This window comes from Thunnus thynnus, chromosome 12 (assembly GCF_963924715.1).
Source record: "Thunnus thynnus chromosome 12, fThuThy2.1, whole genome shotgun sequence".
Classification (NCBI taxonomy): domain Eukaryota; kingdom Metazoa; phylum Chordata; class Actinopteri; order Scombriformes; family Scombridae; genus Thunnus; species Thunnus thynnus.
The window spans coordinates 19,880,166-19,898,835 of record NC_089528.1 but is presented as its reverse complement, the minus strand read 5'-3'; the positions used below and the strand labels follow the sequence as shown (position 1 = coordinate 19,898,835).

The 18,670-nt window shown below is 39.0% G+C and overlaps 3 protein-coding genes across 3 annotated transcripts; all 3 read left to right on the top strand.

The window, feature by feature from the left end:
- Nucleotides 1–1,944: 1,944 nt before the first annotated feature.
- bcl10 (BCL10 immune signaling adaptor) lies at nt 1,945–5,268 on the top strand. The gene is made up of 3 exons (XM_067606203.1): nt 1,945–2,413; nt 2,909–3,197; nt 3,289–5,268. The coding sequence occupies exons 1-3, from the start codon at nt 2,363–2,365 to the stop codon at nt 3,696–3,698; spliced, it is 750 nt and encodes a 249-aa protein (XP_067462304.1). The 5' UTR covers nt 1,945–2,362; the 3' UTR covers nt 3,699–5,268.
- Nucleotides 5,269–5,418: 150 nt separating this feature from the next.
- Nucleotides 5,419–9,924, top strand: LOC137194357 (mucolipin-3-like). Its single transcript, XM_067606205.1, has 12 exons — nt 5,419–5,942; nt 6,049–6,216; nt 6,319–6,472; nt 6,749–6,830; nt 6,914–7,010; nt 7,140–7,239; nt 7,431–7,543; nt 7,727–7,876; nt 8,025–8,196; nt 8,237–8,364; nt 8,491–8,697; nt 8,826–9,924. The coding sequence occupies exons 1-12, from the start codon at nt 5,730–5,732 to the stop codon at nt 8,979–8,981; spliced, it is 1,740 nt and encodes a 579-aa protein (XP_067462306.1). The 5' UTR covers nt 5,419–5,729; the 3' UTR covers nt 8,982–9,924.
- Nucleotides 9,925–10,923: 999 nt separating this feature from the next.
- On the top strand, nt 10,924–18,455 carry ssx2ipa (synovial sarcoma, X breakpoint 2 interacting protein a). Its single transcript, XM_067606198.1, has 14 exons — nt 10,924–11,194; nt 12,241–12,380; nt 12,578–12,744; nt 12,953–13,162; nt 13,882–13,992; nt 14,096–14,231; nt 14,369–14,444; nt 14,537–14,717; nt 14,876–15,023; nt 15,225–15,361; nt 16,826–16,999; nt 17,106–17,223; nt 17,539–17,692; nt 17,818–18,455. Exons 2-14 carry the CDS (start codon nt 12,338–12,340, stop codon nt 17,960–17,962), a joined length of 1,800 nt encoding a protein of 599 aa, XP_067462299.1. The 5' UTR covers nt 10,924–11,194; nt 12,241–12,337; the 3' UTR covers nt 17,963–18,455.
- The last annotated feature ends 215 nt before the right edge of the window (nt 18,456–18,670 follow it).

The window sequence follows — 18,670 nt, the reverse complement described above, 5'->3', positions numbered from 1 at the left end:
TACCTTATGAAGGAGGTCCCCACATTGGGTCTCAAACTGGAGTCTCCCAGATCATAGACGACTGCGCTGACTACTGAGCTAAAATTTTACTCATCACCATCGTTGCAGACCGACCTCTATTTATTTATACACCCATAACACAGAGACAGCACACCGTGTAATGTGTAGGGAAAAACTTCGAAGGCGATTCTTACTTTGTACTTTTCAGTTATTGTCTATTTTTTACAACCTAACTTTGTGGGAAGGAGAAGGGAAACAACAGTTTATGGAAAGTCCCTTGAGAGCACTTCACAGGTGTCAGTAGCTCAGCTTTATCTCTGGGGAACACCCTTAACTCTGGGAGTGATGTCCAAATTAGGAAATATGCGTCATGGAGCAGGTTGATGTGACTCCTGTCATTGAGATAGTGATGTAACCGACCTGTGTGCTGGTATTTGACATGGGTTTTTTTTCTTCCCGAAAACAAATCATTTTAAACTATTTGTATGAAACAAATATTTGTAAAAAAAAAAAACCCACTATTTGTGCTTTGCTGAATAACATATTTGTATGTAGGTGCAACCCTAGTTGTTGTGTTAGACTGCATTTATTTTTAACCTAATGATATAATATACTGTATTTGATAACATAACACTCTGAAAATGGCTATAGTGCAAGAATTAATAAACTTTTTAAACTTTAAGAAAGGCATAGGGGTTACTAATAACATTAACGATGGCTCTGACGGCGATGTTGACTGTCTAGTTAAGTGTGACTAGACAGTGTGGCAGTGAGCGAGCATGCAAAACACCAAGATCCTGAAACTGAAGCAGCTAAAAAAGGCCTATAGGTACACTTAGCTAAAAGACTGCAGTAACAGCCTTGCAATAATCCTATGAAGGTTATAATGCTCAGTCTTTGTTGAAATTGAAAGGTGTTGATTCAACTTTACTGTCATTTTAGAAGCTGTTATTTAAGGTGTTGTTACTGTGAGGTGTTTATAATATCTCATTCATATCAGTGAGGGTAGACTATAGCTACTGAGAGTACATTTCCAAGCTGACACTTTGTTATGAACATATAAACTGTATTTTCTCCAACTGCAACATATATATTTTTAAAAAGACATCTATATGTCCAGATGCACGCTTAAATTTTAGGATTTAGGACAGTAGTAGTGTGGTAGACACTTTGGTTTCCTGTTAGTAAGTGAGGGCTAACAGAGTTGAAGCAGCTTTTCTTTAAACTCATCTGACAAAAAATATATAAATACACGAAGCTTATACATTTTCAGTTTTTGCTGACATTGTCAGAAAAGTGATAATTTTACTTTATGTTTGTTATATTGTGTTATATTGAAACGTAAGCTTGGCAAAAGTAGAATTTATGGCAGAGCTGTTGTTTTGGATTTCATTTGATTGCACAGGTGTTCCTAATAAAGTGCTCTCTGAGTGTATACATGTATCTGCATGGCACTGCTAGACAAGAGATGTAAACGGTTATCCTCACATAAACATTGTTCTGCGTCATCAGTGGTTGACTAAACATTACTGGTGTTGACACAAATCTGTTCTGGTCAAACAAGCTCTTATATTAAGGGGATTAGGTTATTTTCTCAGTGATTTTAATTAACTACATTTATGAGACTTTTTTTCAGCACAAGGCAGTGTTCAAACAGCCTGTCTCACTTCCTTTCAATGTGGGGGCATTATTATCAATAGACCGTATGAAGTCATTTTAACTATTGAGATGTACATGAGCCTTGTATGTATATTGTAATGTGCAGCAATTTTACCCAAAAAAATATGTAAAACTTTGATGCAAGGGGAAAATTTGTTTAGGGGCCACTATTTGGTCCACGAACCAGTATTTGCACATCACAGCTGTATGTAAAATGAACTGTGTGGTCTGTATAAGGAGGTCCAACAGCGCCACTCAGTGGTATCGATCAGAACAGCACTTCACCTGTCAGAAACACTGAATAGCACTTATAATCAAACACCACGACTCACTGCGAGCGAGGAAAGTTTAAAAGATTTATCCTGTAATGCTATTGTAAAAGAAGTTTCATCTTAAATATATACGTTTTTCGTTTACGTATACCTTCTTTAATGAGCCACTGTTACTTCTCTTCTCGTGTCGACGTAAACCGACAGAATCAGGAAGTCCGGGGATCTCTTTTTTTTTCGGCTCATGACACACAAAACTTGAATGGACACTGGATACTCAGCCTTTCAACGCCAAATAATGAATACTAACATTTGTTAACACATGCTATTCATTCATTAATGTCGTTAGTTTCGTTATAAGTAGCTTATTAGATTGTTTTAGTCGTTATTCGTTACCCGGAACACCTGGATCTTCACTTTTGCGGGTGAGAGGGATGGATGCTCCTCACCTCACTGAAGATGAAATGGCAGAGATTAAAAAAGACGTGAGTATGATACTTCTGCCGAATTTGGCCTCGTAAAAAACGTATCTTTCTGATAAGGTAAAGTGTGTGGAAACTATAAACAGATTTGTAGCCATGTTTACACGTTTATTTGACCCTATTGGCGTTAAATGGCCTGTAAAAGTAGGAAATACCCCACCACACCCTCCGTGCCCTTATCAACAATCAATGATATGAGCTTGATAATAAGATTTGATAATACAAACTTAAGGTTGAGTGCACTTTTTCCGTAAATACACAGTCTGTCTTGTCAAAAGCATTACCAGAAGCTTAAGTAGACACCTATGTGCCATTGAGAGCAGAACCAGACCAGGCTACAAGTGATTTTAGGCCACCTGATACAGTTTTTGTGATTATTAACAACATAGTCTTTGGTTTCAGTGGGTCAGTCTTTCCTGACCCTGTGAAAAAAGTCACTCTTCCTGTTCAGCTCATTTGTTCTCTTTTTGCCTTTCCCACATGGCTGTCAATGTCCAGGTGCTGACCAGACTGCGGCACTACCTCTGCGACAAGATCCGAGCTGAACGCCACCTCGACTACCTGCGCTCTCGCAGGATCCTGACGCGGGATGACGCGGAGGAAATCAGCTGCAGGACCACACAGACCAAGAGGACGGCAATGTTGTTAGACATCCTTGCTGAGAACCCCCGCGGCCTCGATGCCCTGATCGATTCCATCCGGGAGATGCGGGCGCAAAATTTCATCATCACCAAGATCACAGATGAGGTGCAAAAGGCCAAAAATGAGAAGCTCGAAGCTCTCAAAGGTTAGTGGGTCAAGTCATAATGAAATCTGGTGTGTGTTTTGAATGTATTATATGCTCAATTAATGACGTCTACATCTTTGTTACTCTGCAGCAGGGGCTTCCAGCTCCTCATCTGACAGTAACCTCAGCACTCTGAACACAACCAGCGACCTCTCCAGGACATTTTCAAACGACTCCACCATGCTCTTCCACCCAGACGGAGAACGAAGCCCCTCCACTTCAGACGTAGCGGGCTCTCTCAACTTGCCATCATTACAGAAAGGTGGAGACTTGTCTTCTGTGGCGAGTGTTAGCATCGCCGCCGCTTCCTCCACAACCTCCTCAAGCCTCCCCAGGCCTGGTGACCCAGGAGCTCCTCCGCTGCCAGACGAAGTAATGATCGAACCGCCCTCCAACATAGATGCTGCGACGCCGGGGTGCACCAGCAGCGGAGGGGACCCGAACTTCCAACCCCTCCGGTCGCGTTCTCTCACTCCGACCTCACACAGGAGCATCTTTTAGGTTCACATCTCCATAAGACAGTACTCATGCAGTTTAAAGGGACAAAATCATCATCCACTGGAGCTCATATTCAGACACTCTCTCATTGTTCTTAATCTCATGCTCTGTTTGGTGTGTTTGCTGCCTTTTGATTAGGCAGGTTGTGATAAAATGCTATATATGAGATATAGTCTACATGTTTTCACTATAGCAATCAGCTTTTTTAGAGAAAATATTTATAATTTGTCACTGGGGCTGGGTATTGTTTGAATTTTTCCCTATAGTGCCTACATAATACCTGAGTTTCAATGCTGAAACCACTTTTCGATACCTTTTCAATACCTAACTTTGAGAATATAAACCCGTTTTTCTGTAAAAATCCTTTTTTTTTATTTAACAAAACTAAAAACAAAACAAAACAAACAAACAAAATTTGTTTTCAACACAAGCTGTGGTACACAAACCTTTGTCTAAATAAAATACAGTTAAAATTGAAAGTTTATAGTTTTCAATACTTATGCTTCACACACATTTCGGTCGGTATCAAAGTATTGAGGTTTGATACCCAGCCCTATGACCTGAAAAAAATCTGACTCATCGTTTTTAACCTTTTCTACTCATTCTTTCTCAAAGGTGTGATTTCCTGATTAACTGTATGATGTGGAAACACGGCAGCTACAGTTTAGGTGCAGTGAGATTTATATACTGGAATGACTACTTGAGCACACTCTTTATGTGTTAATTGAGCCAATTTGATCTTTTAAGACGCTGCCTTTGGCCAGAGCGGCATCGTATTAAGTCAACAATACTTTGTTATCCATTTTCATCACTACAGAAGTCTTAAATCACAAAACATATTGTGAAGTGCAAACTATGTCCTGCTTAATACTTAATCTACGAGCCATGTACAATCATCTGTTCAAAAATATTTTTCCTCATTAGTGATTGTGTGGTTGTTGAGGTTTTCTTAATGGGATTTGACATGCTCTTGAAAAAAAAAGTTAAATTTCTTAGCTAATTTAATCTGCGTAGTGAGGAGATTTTTTTAAGGTACCATCAAGGAATCCCACAACCTTTTGATATATTTGCTTTCTAGTGATACTGTCTGTAAAATATGTACTGTAAATGTGAGTCTCTGCAATACAAAATGAATTGACTAAATCTAATTCAGAATGAAATTACTGACAGATGGCAGACTGTACATACAGTATCAGTGCCTCTGCCTCTATAGATACGCTGTAACTGGGAGCTCTATTTTTGTTTTTGGAAAAACTGGAAAAGCTCAAAATGACACAGAGGAATGACAGTCATTGTGGTGAAGGTTGGCGTAGTGACTGCACCGCCTGGTCTTCATAGATAGTTGAGAAGCCGTGAGTGCAGAGTAGTTGTTCTCTCACCGCAGCGCACTGGTGCACAGCAGGTGTTAGCAGGTAATTCACTTGTTATTATTTTATATATATGTCGCTTTTTTTCCCCCAGATTTGGTACTTTGCCTCTCTGTAACATACTCAGCAATGGTGTACTGTAAAAAATATCAAATAATTTTACAATAATAATAACATCTGCAATATAACCTCTGTTCATTACTGTTTGCTGTGGTGATTTTCTTGCAAAGATTTCAAAATGAACAGTATACGATAAGTAATTTGTTCCATGAGTAGTTGAAGTCTGTATACTTTCTGTCTTTCATGTTTGCTGTTTTTTTTCGCAGTTCTGCTACACTAACCTAAGCTAAGCTACTAAAATTCACTTACTGATGCTGAAAAACACACTTTAGTGATTTTCTACAGCATTACAGCTTATTTTAGTACAATTAGTATGCACTGCAGAGTAATATCTTAAAGAGAGTTGAGAGAATGACAGCAATGAGCTCAAGCAGGGGAACCAGTTTGATAAACATCAGAATGACTGGAATGATTGAAACTGTCTTCTCTCTCCAGCACTTTTGTAATGAATATTGAACATTTAATAAATCAAATATGAAGGGAAAACATTAACAAAACAATCATCAAAAATAAAACAAAGTTCAATTCTGTTCTGCCAGTCAGTATAATGGAGGACCCGGAGCCTCTGTTGGCTGTTAGGTCGGAGGAGAGGAGGCTCAACGGCCACTGCAGATGGAGCTCTCAGATGAAGGTGGTGGAGGATTTTAGACGGAGGCTAAAGTACTTCTTCATGAGCCCCTGTGAGAAATACAAGGCCAGGGGTCGCAAACCATGGAAACTGATGCTACAAATATTAAAAATTGTAATCATCACAGCCCAGGTAGAATGTCCAGAATGCTTTGGTTGTTCTTGTCATCAAACATGAAAGTGTACGGAGGATAAACATCTAATTGTTTCATATGTATGTTTTTTTCCCCCCCTCTAAGTTAGTCTCATTTGGACTGAGCAACGAAATGATGGTCACCTTCAAAGATGAAAATCTGATGACATTTAGACATCTGTTTCTCAAAGGATACAAAGATCAGCCGCTGGGAAGCTACGCACTGTACACAAAAACAGATGTTTATGATCACATCTACTACATTATCAACAGGGTACCGAACATTTTGATTAATGGCAACAGTTTAATAGCACATTTTCTAATTATGCATGTAAAAATCTGTCTTATTCCTCTCTACATATTTTATTTTTTCCAGTACATCAATCTCCAAAATCTGACAGTAGGTAATCTTGCATATGAGAAGGTTGATGGCGAGTACACTCCTCTGTCTGTCTGTCAAGAGTTTTACAGAAACAGCAGCATCGATCCTGGCAATGAGACCTTTGACATAGATCCACATATTGATAGAGGTACAAGCACATTATTGCTATATAAAGACATTCAATTCTTCACACTCATTTAATCAAGTATTAATGGATAGATTGCTCTAAATAGCTACAGCTGCTGTTTGGTATTTATAGAAACTGATTCATGTCACAAATGGAAAATAATCACATTGGATTTACTTGTGACTCCATGAAAAGAGGAAGCTCATGCTGTCCACAGCAGCACAGTGTAGTCAAAGGTTGAGCTATATGAAATCTAGCTGCTCGTGAACGTTGTGCCTTGTCATTTCCTCCTCACAGATTGCATTTCCATATACCCTGAGCTGTCCTTACGCAACAGTGGTTTGGCGACACGCGTGAACTTCTCATTAGATTTCAAAAGGTGACTAAACTGAAAATACTGGTTTCCTGCTAGGTGATAAGAGTACCTACCGCCTGCTAATATATGTTTGTGTCTGTGTCCAGGCTGCTATCAGTGAACATCTACCTTACTCTGAAAACCATCAATCTGCAGACTGTGAGGCACCATGAGCTACCAGACTGTTATGTCTTCCATATAATGGTCTGAAAACTGCCACACCCTCATTTCAGCTTTTAGAATATATTAGCTGATGAAAACATGCAGTTTTTCATGCTAATAAATAATGTCAGCTGCCACTCACTCACAAAAACTTTCCTTGTTTTTATACAGATAATGTTTGACAACCGTGCGGACAGTGGAAAGATTAAAGTGGATATTGAAAATGATGTTGTAATTTATGAGTGCAGAGACTGGAATGTGGAAGGAACCTGTAAGTTTTTACCTGAACTCCTAAACCTGAACCTGAACTTGTGCATACCAACCACTCATGTATTATAAAAAATACTAACATCTGTCATTGCTTCAAGCACCAACAGGGGGCACATTGACATTATCCTGTGAACTCTGACACCTGTATGATCTAATGGAGCAATAACAAAAACCTGATTTTTTGATTTCTAGCCGGGAAGAACGACTACCTGCTCTTGTTGCTTGATTCTGTGGTCATCCTCGCCTGCTTCACCTCTCTCATCCTCTGCACGCGATCTGTCATCAATGGCATCCAACTACAGTTTGTAAGTAAAGAGGAATAGCAAGTAAATGGATTATTATCATTAGGTGAACATGCATGGTTCATACATGGTTATGCATCAAATTAATAGCATAATAAGTGTCATTTTCTCTACTAATCTGACACTCTGCAGTTGATTTAATTTATTTCTTATGAGTTTTACAATGTGTGTATTTCTCTCATGCAGGAGTTCAACATATTCTTTCATGCCTACTATAATAAAATTGTGACCTGGTCAGACCGCATGGAGTTTGTGAACGGGTGGTATTTCCTCATCATTGTCAGTGACACACTGACCATCGCTGGGTCAGCACTCAAAATTGGAATACAAACAAAGGTTCAATTTTCATTGAGCATTATTGGCTATATTTTTGCATATTATTCACAGTCTTTTACATGATTGATGGTTAAAAGATCAGGTCTCATAAATAAGGATGCTTGAAAAGTTAGTAAAGTGTTTATTGAGATGTACTTTTATCTTGCAGTACCTGACAAACTATGATGTCTGCAGTATTTTGCTGGGAACAGCCACGATGCTAGTCTGGGTCGGAGTGATTCGATACCTTGGTTTCTTCAAGAAATACAATGTAAGAACATCCATGAAGCTGCCTTTTTGTTTAGTTTTTTGCATGATGCATCAGTCAACCTGTCAAGATCAGCAAATGTATATGTGGAGGAACTGAACCTCATATTTTCTTCCAGATCTTGATATTAACCTTAAGGGCAGCACTCCCAAATGTGATCCGATTCTGCTGCTGTGCGGCTATGATCTACCTCGGGTATTGTTTCTGTGGTTGGATTGTGCTTGGGCCTTACCATGACAAAGTTTGTAATCACACTGAACATCCATATCTTTGTAGTCATTGCATATTACATTATTGCTGTTTCAATGTTTCAATTTGCTGACACTGAAATATCAAAACTTCATTATCCAAACTTTTCTTTTTCCAGTTCCGAACACTTGACAAGGTGACAGAGTGCCTCTTCTCGCTCATCAATGGGGACGACATGTACGGCACCTTTCTGAAGATAAGATACAAGGGTTACATGGTGTGGCTATTCAGCAGACTCTACCTCTACTCCTTCATCTCTCTCTTCATCTACATGGTGCTCAGCCTGTTCATCGCTCTCATTACCGACACCTACGAGACCATCAAGGTCAGACTGAGTCACCTCCTGAGAAATATTCTTAGATTTTGCTGTAAAGAGATGTTTCATAGGTCACAGATAATTGAGGAGTCTGTGTTATTTATTTCTGCAAGTTTAATTGTGCTACACTTTTCCAGCATCACCAGCAAGACAAAGCACCGGTGTCCCAGCTTCAGGCCTTCATAGCAGAGTGCAGGGATGAGCCTGAGTCTGGAAGATACCTGACTGATGAGGAACCAGCTTCTTGTTGCCTCTCTTCTTGCTGCTTCCCTGGATGCAGTGAGAAGATGTAGTTCAAGTTCTACCTTTTGCAAAGTGTTGGCAAAGAGGCATTATGAGGCTGAATAAAGCCAAACAGACTCCTGACTGTCTGCATGGAGCATTTGATTATGTTAATGGGTGATAATTACTCAAGTACTGTTACTTGATGTTTACTTGACTTGCTGAAAACTAAAGATGCAAAATGCAAAACCTTCTCTGTTGTAGACTGCTCATGGGGACCAGTTAGTTAAACGGTTAACATGACAGAGCCGATGTAATAACCTGATGGTAATAATTTCAATATAAATATGCACTACCAACCAATTCCTGCTCATTTCAGTGATGCATTTAAAAGTGGTGCACAAATTTCCTTTGCAAGAAAGAGATTACCACATGAAGGGAAAAAGATCTAAACTTGGACTACAAAGTACAGAGTCTGACGAAGGGAATCCATAAGTGAAACAACTCTACTTGTTGCTATAAAAGTGTACATATCAAGATTCAGATCATTTTAATTTATGTAGCTTTTTAAAAAAAGTCATCCTGACTGCACCATAACAGCATAATTGTGGGCTGTTCTTGTCTTTCTACATGCAGTTGAGTGTAATACTGTTTTTAAAAACTATGTAAGTGAGAGTAGATTTATAATATATAATATAATATAATATAATATAATATAATGTACATTCATATGAAATAGCTACTGAATTACAGTACGATCAATGGTAATTGGTTGCAGTATACATTTTCTCAGCACTGTATGACACTGTATGGACATATAAACTACAGTATATGCTGTGTGTCTGTTGTTTTGCTTTGTGTATTTTTGTACTGAGTCTCTGTGTGTTTTTTTTTGTACCTGTGACCAAATGATTTTCCTTCTTTGGATAACTGAAAGTTACTGACAACTGGAGTAAAATGCCTTGTACATATGTATTAAACTACTTGGACAATAAGGTTGATTCTGACCACCCATTATGCTGTCTTTTACTCGGCTCGCATACAGTATTTTCACTGACAAAAGTAAAAAAAAAAAAAAAAAAGAAAAAAAGAAAATGTATCATAAAGTGTATCAAAGTCTCTTCAAAGCAGTGGTGGAATGTAACTAAGTCGATTTATTCAAGTGCTGCACTCAAGTACAATTTTGAGGTAATTGTTCTTTACTTGAGTATTTCTATTTTGTGCTATAGTTTATACTTCTACTCCATCACATTTCAGAGGGAAATATTGTACTTTTTACTCCACTGCATTTATGTCACAGCTGTAGTTATCAGTTACTTTTCAGATCAATATTTTATACGTAAAACATGTACACATCAATTAATCAGTTTTAATATTCAAATAATACATATTCAAGATTCAAGATTTAGTTTATTGTCATTTTCGTATGTATTTGCATACACAAATCAATGAAATGCTCTTCCTCCAAGCCCACAGCAGTGCAACAACAACAGAAATGATAAAGATATACTGTATATATAAAAATTCCCTTTAAAAAGATGATACAGAAATACAGTTCAAGTATGATTAATGTGTAACTAAATTCGCCCATTTTACATAATGAGTACATTTTCTTTTGATACTTTAAGTACATTTTGCTAACAAGTAAGTAAGATTTTGAATGCAGGACTTTTACTTGTAGGTGACTGCTGAAAAGTATGAGTGGGACATTCATATATATATATATTCATATACATTCATATTCATATAGAAAGTCATAAATTAGGAAAAACATGCAGATCGTATATGTGAAATATATATAACAATAATAATAATAACATGTGTTCTAAGACAAAATCCTCAGGTATGAGCTTGCAGCATTATGCTTTACAGGTGACTTTTTCTCATGCTGCCACTGGGATGCCATTGCAGTGCTTTATGACACCTGACAGCTTTTCTTATTTGCATAATCGTCTACTGCGCATGCTTACATCCAATGTGCGGATCAGATACTGGTTGCCTAACAACCCTGCCTCCAATAACAATGACGTTTGATTTGACGCTTGCTGAGGAATAGACTTCAAAAAAACACAATCAGCCACTGCCGCCGCAGCCTGCTTACCTTCTGTCGTCTGATTGAATGCGTTGACTTTAAAATAGGTGAGACTTTGTGCCCGTATCTGCTGCTTACAAGGTGACGGCTGAACTCAGCACGGGTCGGCAGTTGGCGTTTTCCGTGAAGGAGCATTTTCTTACTTTTGACGACCCGTTTTTGTTGACCCATTTCACGCCGTTGGAGTTACAGGTAAGCGTGAGTGTGTGTGTGTGAGAAACTTAGCATAGCTGTTATCTAAACACGCAGAGTATGAAACGTTACAAGCGTAACGGCAGTTAGCGTCAGTTTAACACGTTAAATTCAAATATCTTAGTTAACACCAGATTAATTTTATAACAAGGAATGTGAGACTTAAATTAACCTGTCTAGTTTAACCTACTTGACGCTTAAAGTGGTAAATTATTTCACCATAGTCTTACGATGAAAACACGGCTGTGACCACTGAAATTAAAAGGTTTAGCAAGCTAGCCGACGTTAGCGAACGTTAGTTAACGTAACAGTAAGTCTAGGTAAGCTAACTAAGTTGCCACTAACAGTAGTGTATCTAACCTAGTTAGTATTGTTTGATATAATTTTACTTGAAGGTCAGCGCCCTCAACAATATAAAGCCGAAGCATAGCTGACTTTAGCTTTATCTCATCCTCAGTCAGGTTTGTTTATTGCGGTTGAGACAAGTTGGTGGAAGATAAAAGTAGAGCATGTTTTCTGGTTAACTAGATAAGAACTTTCAATGGAGAGAGTGAACAGGCCTTCTGTTAGTAGTTGTGGTTCATTCAAGGCTTTATGGTTGCATTGCTGGACATGACATCAATGTTTTCCCCTTCGTTGATCACCATAATGTGCTCTACACTCTTGGCCTGAACACAAGTTTTACATAGTAAATAAGAGGGAGTGGCAGGTGGAGATAACTGGTTCAGCTTGTTTCACCAGAACATGTCAAGATCATAATATTTCCCCAAAGGCACAAAAGTCAAAAATACATGTGCTCTCTCAGATTTAGCCCCTCTGTAATGTGATGACTCCCTCGTTTTTATTTTTGTAAATCTCTGGCTTGTGGCTGAGATCATCTTACTACCCTGCAATTTAGTTGCCAGTAGCCAGTGGGAAGGCCCTTTTAAACCCCAATCTCACCCTGACTGGCAGTGGCACACATCTGCAGTTAATCCTGTGCGGGTGAAGCTTTGGCCCAGATTATCTATTGCTGGTCTATCTCATGGCTTGATGCTCCGTCACAGGGCTCTGTTCCAGCGGGAGCCTCTGATCCACTGCCTGGCTGCTAATCCACCCCCTCGGTTGATAACTCATGACCTCGTGTCCTGATGTGACGGTGATATGGGAGAGTGGTGGACAACAGTGCCAATAGAGACATCTATGGGTAAGTTTCTCTACTAATGTGGCATATCTGGCAGAATATTTCAAATATAGAAAGGCCTGCTAGAGGTGACCCATATTCGTGTTCCCATTTTAGCACCGCAGCCTAGTTCAACCTTCGGGAGAGAGGGAGAAAGTATAGTAGATGTAACGTGCCTGCAGTTGCCATGATTTGCTTCTCTCTGTGTCTTCTGTTTTTAGGAAACTATGATATCTCCAGCATATCACATGTGACAATGTCCCCCTCGAGACAGAACAACCTTGTGTCAATGCTCTCTTCTTTGCCCCTTTCCAAGAGCTCCTACAATGTGATAAGTGCCTTTTGCACAGAGGATAATATTCCTCAGTGCATCTCATACATCAATCAGGTACTAAAATGCTCTGGTTTAGTTTAGTATAAAATAAAATGCATTTGTCTAGTCACAGCCTTTACATTATATTTGATTGTAAAAATCTGTCCCGTTTTTAAATGCTCATTATGGCTGTGTATTATTTTGTTCTTGACCTTTTTTACTTTCTATAGAGATAATTCAATACAACACCACAACAGTGACATAAATCCTCTTTCTTTCACAGGAACTCGCCTCCCTGGGCCTCTCCTCCACAAGTATCGAGGCCAGCTCACCAGGGGGAGCCGCCCTGAACACAGTGCCAGCTCTGAATGCCATGTATGAGCTGTTGCAGATTCACAGGCGTACCATGGGCACTTTAGAGGAGCTTGAGAAAGAACAGCTAAAGAAGTCCAGCACCTTGGAACACATTCAGATGAACAATTCCAGACTCAAGGCATGTATGACAAGGGGGGGTCTCTCAGGTTGCTTCTGTCATAATCCAGTTTCATTCCCACTCTGTTTACCCTCAAACCATAATAATCTTTATGTTTGCTAGAGTAAAGCTGCAGTAATAGACTTCTGACCAAGCGGCAAATTTCCTCCATGCTCATTCTTCCGAAAAGAAAAGTATATGACTACTAGACTACAGAGACAAAACAAGCTTTCGTAGCCCTGCATACCAAGAGTCTTACTATGTCCTATCATTCTGAATAGCACAACGGTCGTCTTGTATCTCCTAAGTTGTCTTTGCTTGTTAGGCCAAACATGCCTCTTCTATCTAAACCTACAAAGGAAGAAGTCAAGGTTATGTTTGCCATAATGATATGTGCAGAGGAGTGGAGTGGAGTACGTACATGTTTTAAAGGACCAGTGTGTAGGATTTAGGGGGCTCTGTTGGCAGAAATGGAATATAATAATCATAATTATGTTTTCATTCGTTTATAATCACCTGAAACTAAGAATCGTTGTGTTTTCGTTACCTTAGAATGAGCCCTTTATATCTACAGTACATAGGTTGGTTGCAATCTGCAACCTCACTGCTAGATGCCACTAAATCCTACACACTGGTCCTTTAAGATTGGGTTTTACTGAAGAATCCACTCTTAACCCTGAATTGATTGCTTGTACAAAAGATTGCCATCTCACTGTGCACTGTGTTTTTTTTCCTCCCAGGATCAGTTGGAACTGTCCATAAGGGAGAAATCAGGTCTACATGAGACAGAGAGGCAGCTACAACTCAAAATTAAGACTTTGCAAAGCTGCCTGAAAACAGAAAAAGACGAGGTAGACTACCTTTTTATGTTACAATCAGCAGCACTCACGTTTTGAGTTTCACAAAATGTTAATGTGTATTTGCATGAACTCATGATTTAATCATCCTCAACAGGTTCAGAAGCTCCAGAGTATCATTGCCAGCCGTGCCTCCCAGTACACTCATGACGCTAAGAGGAAAGAAAGAGAATCTGCAAAGCTCAAGGAACGCCTCGGCCAACTGCTGGTTGACAGAAAGGATAAAAAACTAGGTAAGCAAGTCTCCAGCATAAATACATACATACATATCTGTAAGATTTGGGATGAATACCTTGTGTTAAGCTTTTTTTTGCTTTTACCTGGAAATTTCAGAACATCATTTTTTGTTCCCTGTTTTTCCCCCAACTAGCTATTGATGTGCTGAATTGCCTGGGACGCTCAGATGGAAGACGGAGCCACTGGAAGACTGCAAAAGCGACAGCCAGGTATGATTTAAATATATCTTGTCATGTGTAGACCATATTTTTAGACTGTAATATCAGTCAGGTTAACTCTATTTGTACACTGCTCTCTATAGCCACGAGGGTGAGATGTACAAGTCCTTGCTCAGCGACTATGAGGCGAGTCATAGGTCCCTGATGCTGGAGAACGCTGAGCTTAAGAAAGTCCTCCAGCAGATGAAAAGGGAGATGATACATATCCTGAGTCCACGACAACCCTCCAACAGAGGAGCCACTGCTGATGACAGTCAAGAGCAGGTATGTGTAGTAGTAATAATAATAATAATATTAATACTAATACACCAACCAGGTAAATGGGTTTGAGAAGTTGAGCTTTGATAATGGACGAAGGACTATTGAGTAATGTCCAGGATGCTGGACTAAAGAAGTGTATGTCTTCGTTCTGTTTTGCTCAGGCTGATTCAGATGGAGAAGAGAAGGCGGGTGACTCTAGCAGGGAAACGCTGGACCAATCATGTGAGCATGCCAGGGAGCAGCTCACCAACAGCATCCGCCAGCAGTGGAGGAAGCTGAGAAACCACATGGAGAAATTAGACAGCCAAGGTACACATAGCACTGTCACATATGCTAAAATGCTGAAAAAGTGACTGCAGTTCTCTACAGTTTTAGAGCTCAAGTCATTGAAATATGACATGCCATTTGGATTTTTTTTTAGACGAACATCATGTGAGGTTGCATTTACAGATATACAACATGCCTGAAAGGCTATTGAGATGATCAACTGTGATGTTTTTGTTTGCCAAGCATCTCAAGTGCACAGTCAGCTGGAGTCCAATAAAGAGCTGATACCAAGGGAGACCCATGAGGATGAGATGGAGAGGATGAGGCGTGAAGTGCAGCAGTGCAAAGAGTTCATTCATGCACAGCAGCAGCTCCTCCAGGTCAGTCCTGTCTGCCAGTTCATAAGACATAAAATGGTCAGTAGATCTATTCAGCACCAAATCCCAAGAGGATACAGTATGTCCCCTAGGATTTTTTTTCCAGCAGTGGTGCTGTTATATGCACACAGGGCCCACATTGCCAGGACCTGTATTTGCGCACACACCAGCAGTGAAATAACTTACCTTAGTACTTTCTAAATTACTTTAGAATTGTTGCAGATAGGTTTATTCATGTTCATCGAGCCATGTGTGTGATAATTTATATGAGCTTTAGACACCAGAAGGACTCTTATGGCCCAGATAGCTCTGGTTATAATAAATGTAAAAGAATTAAATGCCTCAACACAGTCAAGGAGTTTGAGGGTTCTCCCCCAAGAATATTTGATGTTACTTGACTAAAAACTATGGATTTTCACATCATTTTGGACCTTTTTTTATTTAGGATTAGAATCAATTTATATTTTAAATATAACTAAATATTGTTTCCAGAGCAGCAACAGTAATGTTTACAACAGCAAAGTCACTATACAAACTAGGTAATATCTAACTGGAAACAAAAATAGCATGTGAATAAAATAAATAATATTTCTGACATGAAAATACTAATTGAAGTTTAGAAAGAATGAAGAACATATGAAATCAGTCACCGTCAGTCATTCATCCTGTCCTCTGTGCTGGTTTGGGATCTCAGCCAGTAGCTAAGTTTACAAGAATTTGCCAAATTTTAAGATATGTGGCAAACTAAGTTTAACAGTTAGGCTACATACAGACAGCTTTCCTTTTTAGATAGTTCGTAATTTGCTATTAACTTAACCAGCATGCTGTGGTCATGTAAAACATGCCAGCGGTGGATGAAGGACTGCGGGCAAAGCAGTGGAAAATATTGCTTTTCTACATGATTATGCTTGTTGAACAGGTGGTTTGATTTAAAATATACACATGAAGGTTTTACTGCACATACATTAACGAGCGTAGTTGTCAAATTGAGTAAAACATTATCTTTCACTTAACCTGGTTTACTGTGTCCACGGCGGCCTCTCTGCTGCTGTCCGCTGTGTGTGTGTGTGTGTGTGTGTGTGTGAAGGAGCTGAGCCTCGCCCTCAGTCAAATGAGGGCAGAGAGGAAAGGCTGCAGCAATAACAACAATTCTCATTCGCTCACCACTAGCTCCAGTCAGCTGCTTGAAGTGGAGAGAGTGCACATGGTTTGCATTTGTCATGATTATTATGTACAATGTGAAATTTCAGCGGTGGCGTTCATCGGTTAGCAGTGGCACAGCTGTTAAAATCATACAGGGGAAACACTGGGATACTTCTCACAAGTGCAAATTAAGATATGTAATAACAGTGTAGATAAATGACTCCTGTCTGTTGTACATTATTGAGTGTTAGTCTGACACTCTAAATATCTATTTGTATTAATGACTGAAATATAATCAAAGTGTGTTTGTTTCTGTCTGTGCAGCAACAACTTAACACATCATTTGATGATGAGACTGCAGCTCTTCTTAATGACTGCTACACTCTGGAGGAGAAAGAGCGACTCAAAGAGGAATGGAAACTCTTTGAGGAACAAAAGAGAAACTTTGAGAGGGAGAGAAACAACTTCACAGAAGCTGCTATTCGCCTGGGGCGAGAGGTACTCGTATCTTCTGATATTGTGCCATATTTTTATTCAACTTTTATTGTGAGAGTTGTAATTGCACTGCATTTCTTTTTAATCTTTTTTTTCTTGTACTCCACAGAAAAAGGCCTTCGAGGAGGACCGTGCCTCTTGGCTAAAAAATCAGTTTTTGAACATGACTCCTTTCACAGACCGTACGAGATGTTCCTCATCTGATGGTCAAAGTGCCTTATCAATCAGTAAGTCAGTGTCATCATTAACAGATCATTCACAATGTGCATACTCTGTAGTACACATTACTTTTTAAGGCGGCTGACCATGTTCCAAGTCTTTTTTCATTTTATACATGGTGCTTGGGGAAAATAGAAGGTTTTTATGAAAAACTGCACCAAATCAGATGGCATAGTTGAATGAAAACCTAAGGAATAAAGAATACAAGCTATTAAAAACAGGAAAAAATATTTAATTCATTTATTTATTAATATCGGATGTTAATAATTCTTATATTATCATAAACTTTGATCCAATAATTTGATTATTCCTTTGCATTTCAGGAAGTGAGCCAGAGATGAGGATGTCTTCCACAAAAGCTCAGCTGGCCAAATCATCAACTTACGCTACGTTCTCCACTCCTAAACCCACACAAAGTGCTGCTGTGCCATCCACAACCGAACTTTACCGGACACTCCGCCTCATACCAGACAGCAGGTATATTCAGTTATGTAATTACTATTGTTTGTATTTAGTATTTTTAGTGTTAAGTATTCAGTTTTGGGTGTATTATTGTCAGATGCATTAATCCTTTTTTTTTTTTTTTTTTTCCCCTACTTCAGTTCCTCCAGACACTCAAATAGAGGACGCTGGCAGGAGTCTAGCACCATTGAAGACGGAGATAATCGGGTCAAGTCCAAAAACAGAGTTCGATGTGGAGACTTGAGTATCTTCTCTTTGGGTGAAGATGAGAACAGCCTCACTTGAAGAACCTCCAGTGCCTTTTTTTTTTTTCCCCACTACGTGATCGACTTCAGCATCAATCCATGACTGACTTCCAACAGCACTGATGAACATTTCATTTTTTTGCAACAACATTGCTGTGTTGCTTTGCTATGGACATACACAGATCATTCACCAAAGCTGATCGTACAAAGAGCACTTTAATGATTTTGCCATTGTTCATTACTTTTCTGTGCAAACAAATCAACACTGACATTTGAGATATTAAGCTATATTCAGTCAGAGGAGGGTACCAAGAAGTGATTTCAATATATTGGACTTTGAAATTATTTCTACATGTTGATTATATATTGAAGGTTCAAGTTTTATTTTAAATTAACTCTAATGTTTACATAACTTAGATATATAAATTATGAGTATAATTTTACTGGGAGCATGTTGAATATACTACTTAGATTGACAATAATCTTATCTTCTCTGCTGGTGTAAGAGTACAATAAAGATATTTTTAATGAAACGTTTTCTTTACTCTTTTACGTGGCGCCCGCTAGTGTACTGAAGTAGGAGCTGCAGTGTGAATACCGGTGTTACGCCGTATTTGGTGACCCATCAGATTATGTGACCTGCAGTGGGGGAGAAGTACTCAGATCCTTTACTTAAGTAAACCACAATGTAAAAATACTTCATTACAAGTAAATATCCTGCATTTAAAAAGCTACTGAAGTAGAAGTG

Coding starts and splice junctions, on each gene's coding strand:
- LOC137194357 (XM_067606205.1), top strand. CDS start 5,730: ATGGAGGACCCGGAGCCTCTGTTGGCTGTTAGGTCGGAGGAGAGGAGG. Junction 6,217..6,318: donor TCTACTACATTATCAACAGG/GTACCGAACATT, acceptor TATTTTTTCCAG/TACATCAATCTCCAAAATCT. Junction 6,831..6,913: donor TTCTCATTAGATTTCAAAAG/GTGACTAAACTG, acceptor GTCTGTGTCCAG/GCTGCTATCAGTGAACATCT.
- bcl10 (XM_067606203.1), top strand. CDS start 2,363: ATGGATGCTCCTCACCTCACTGAAGATGAAATGGCAGAGATTAAAAAA. Junction 2,414..2,908: donor TGGCAGAGATTAAAAAAGAC/GTGAGTATGATA, acceptor GTCAATGTCCAG/GTGCTGACCAGACTGCGGCA. Junction 3,198..3,288: donor GAAGCTCGAAGCTCTCAAAG/GTTAGTGGGTCA, acceptor GTTACTCTGCAG/CAGGGGCTTCCAGCTCCTCA.
- ssx2ipa (XM_067606198.1), top strand. CDS start 12,338: ATGGGAGAGTGGTGGACAACAGTGCCAATAGAGACATCTATGG. Junction 14,232..14,368: donor CAGAAAGGATAAAAAACTAG/GTAAGCAAGTCT, acceptor TCCCCCAACTAG/CTATTGATGTGCTGAATTGC. Junction 15,024..15,224: donor GGAGAAATTAGACAGCCAAG/GTACACATAGCA, acceptor TTGTTTGCCAAG/CATCTCAAGTGCACAGTCAG.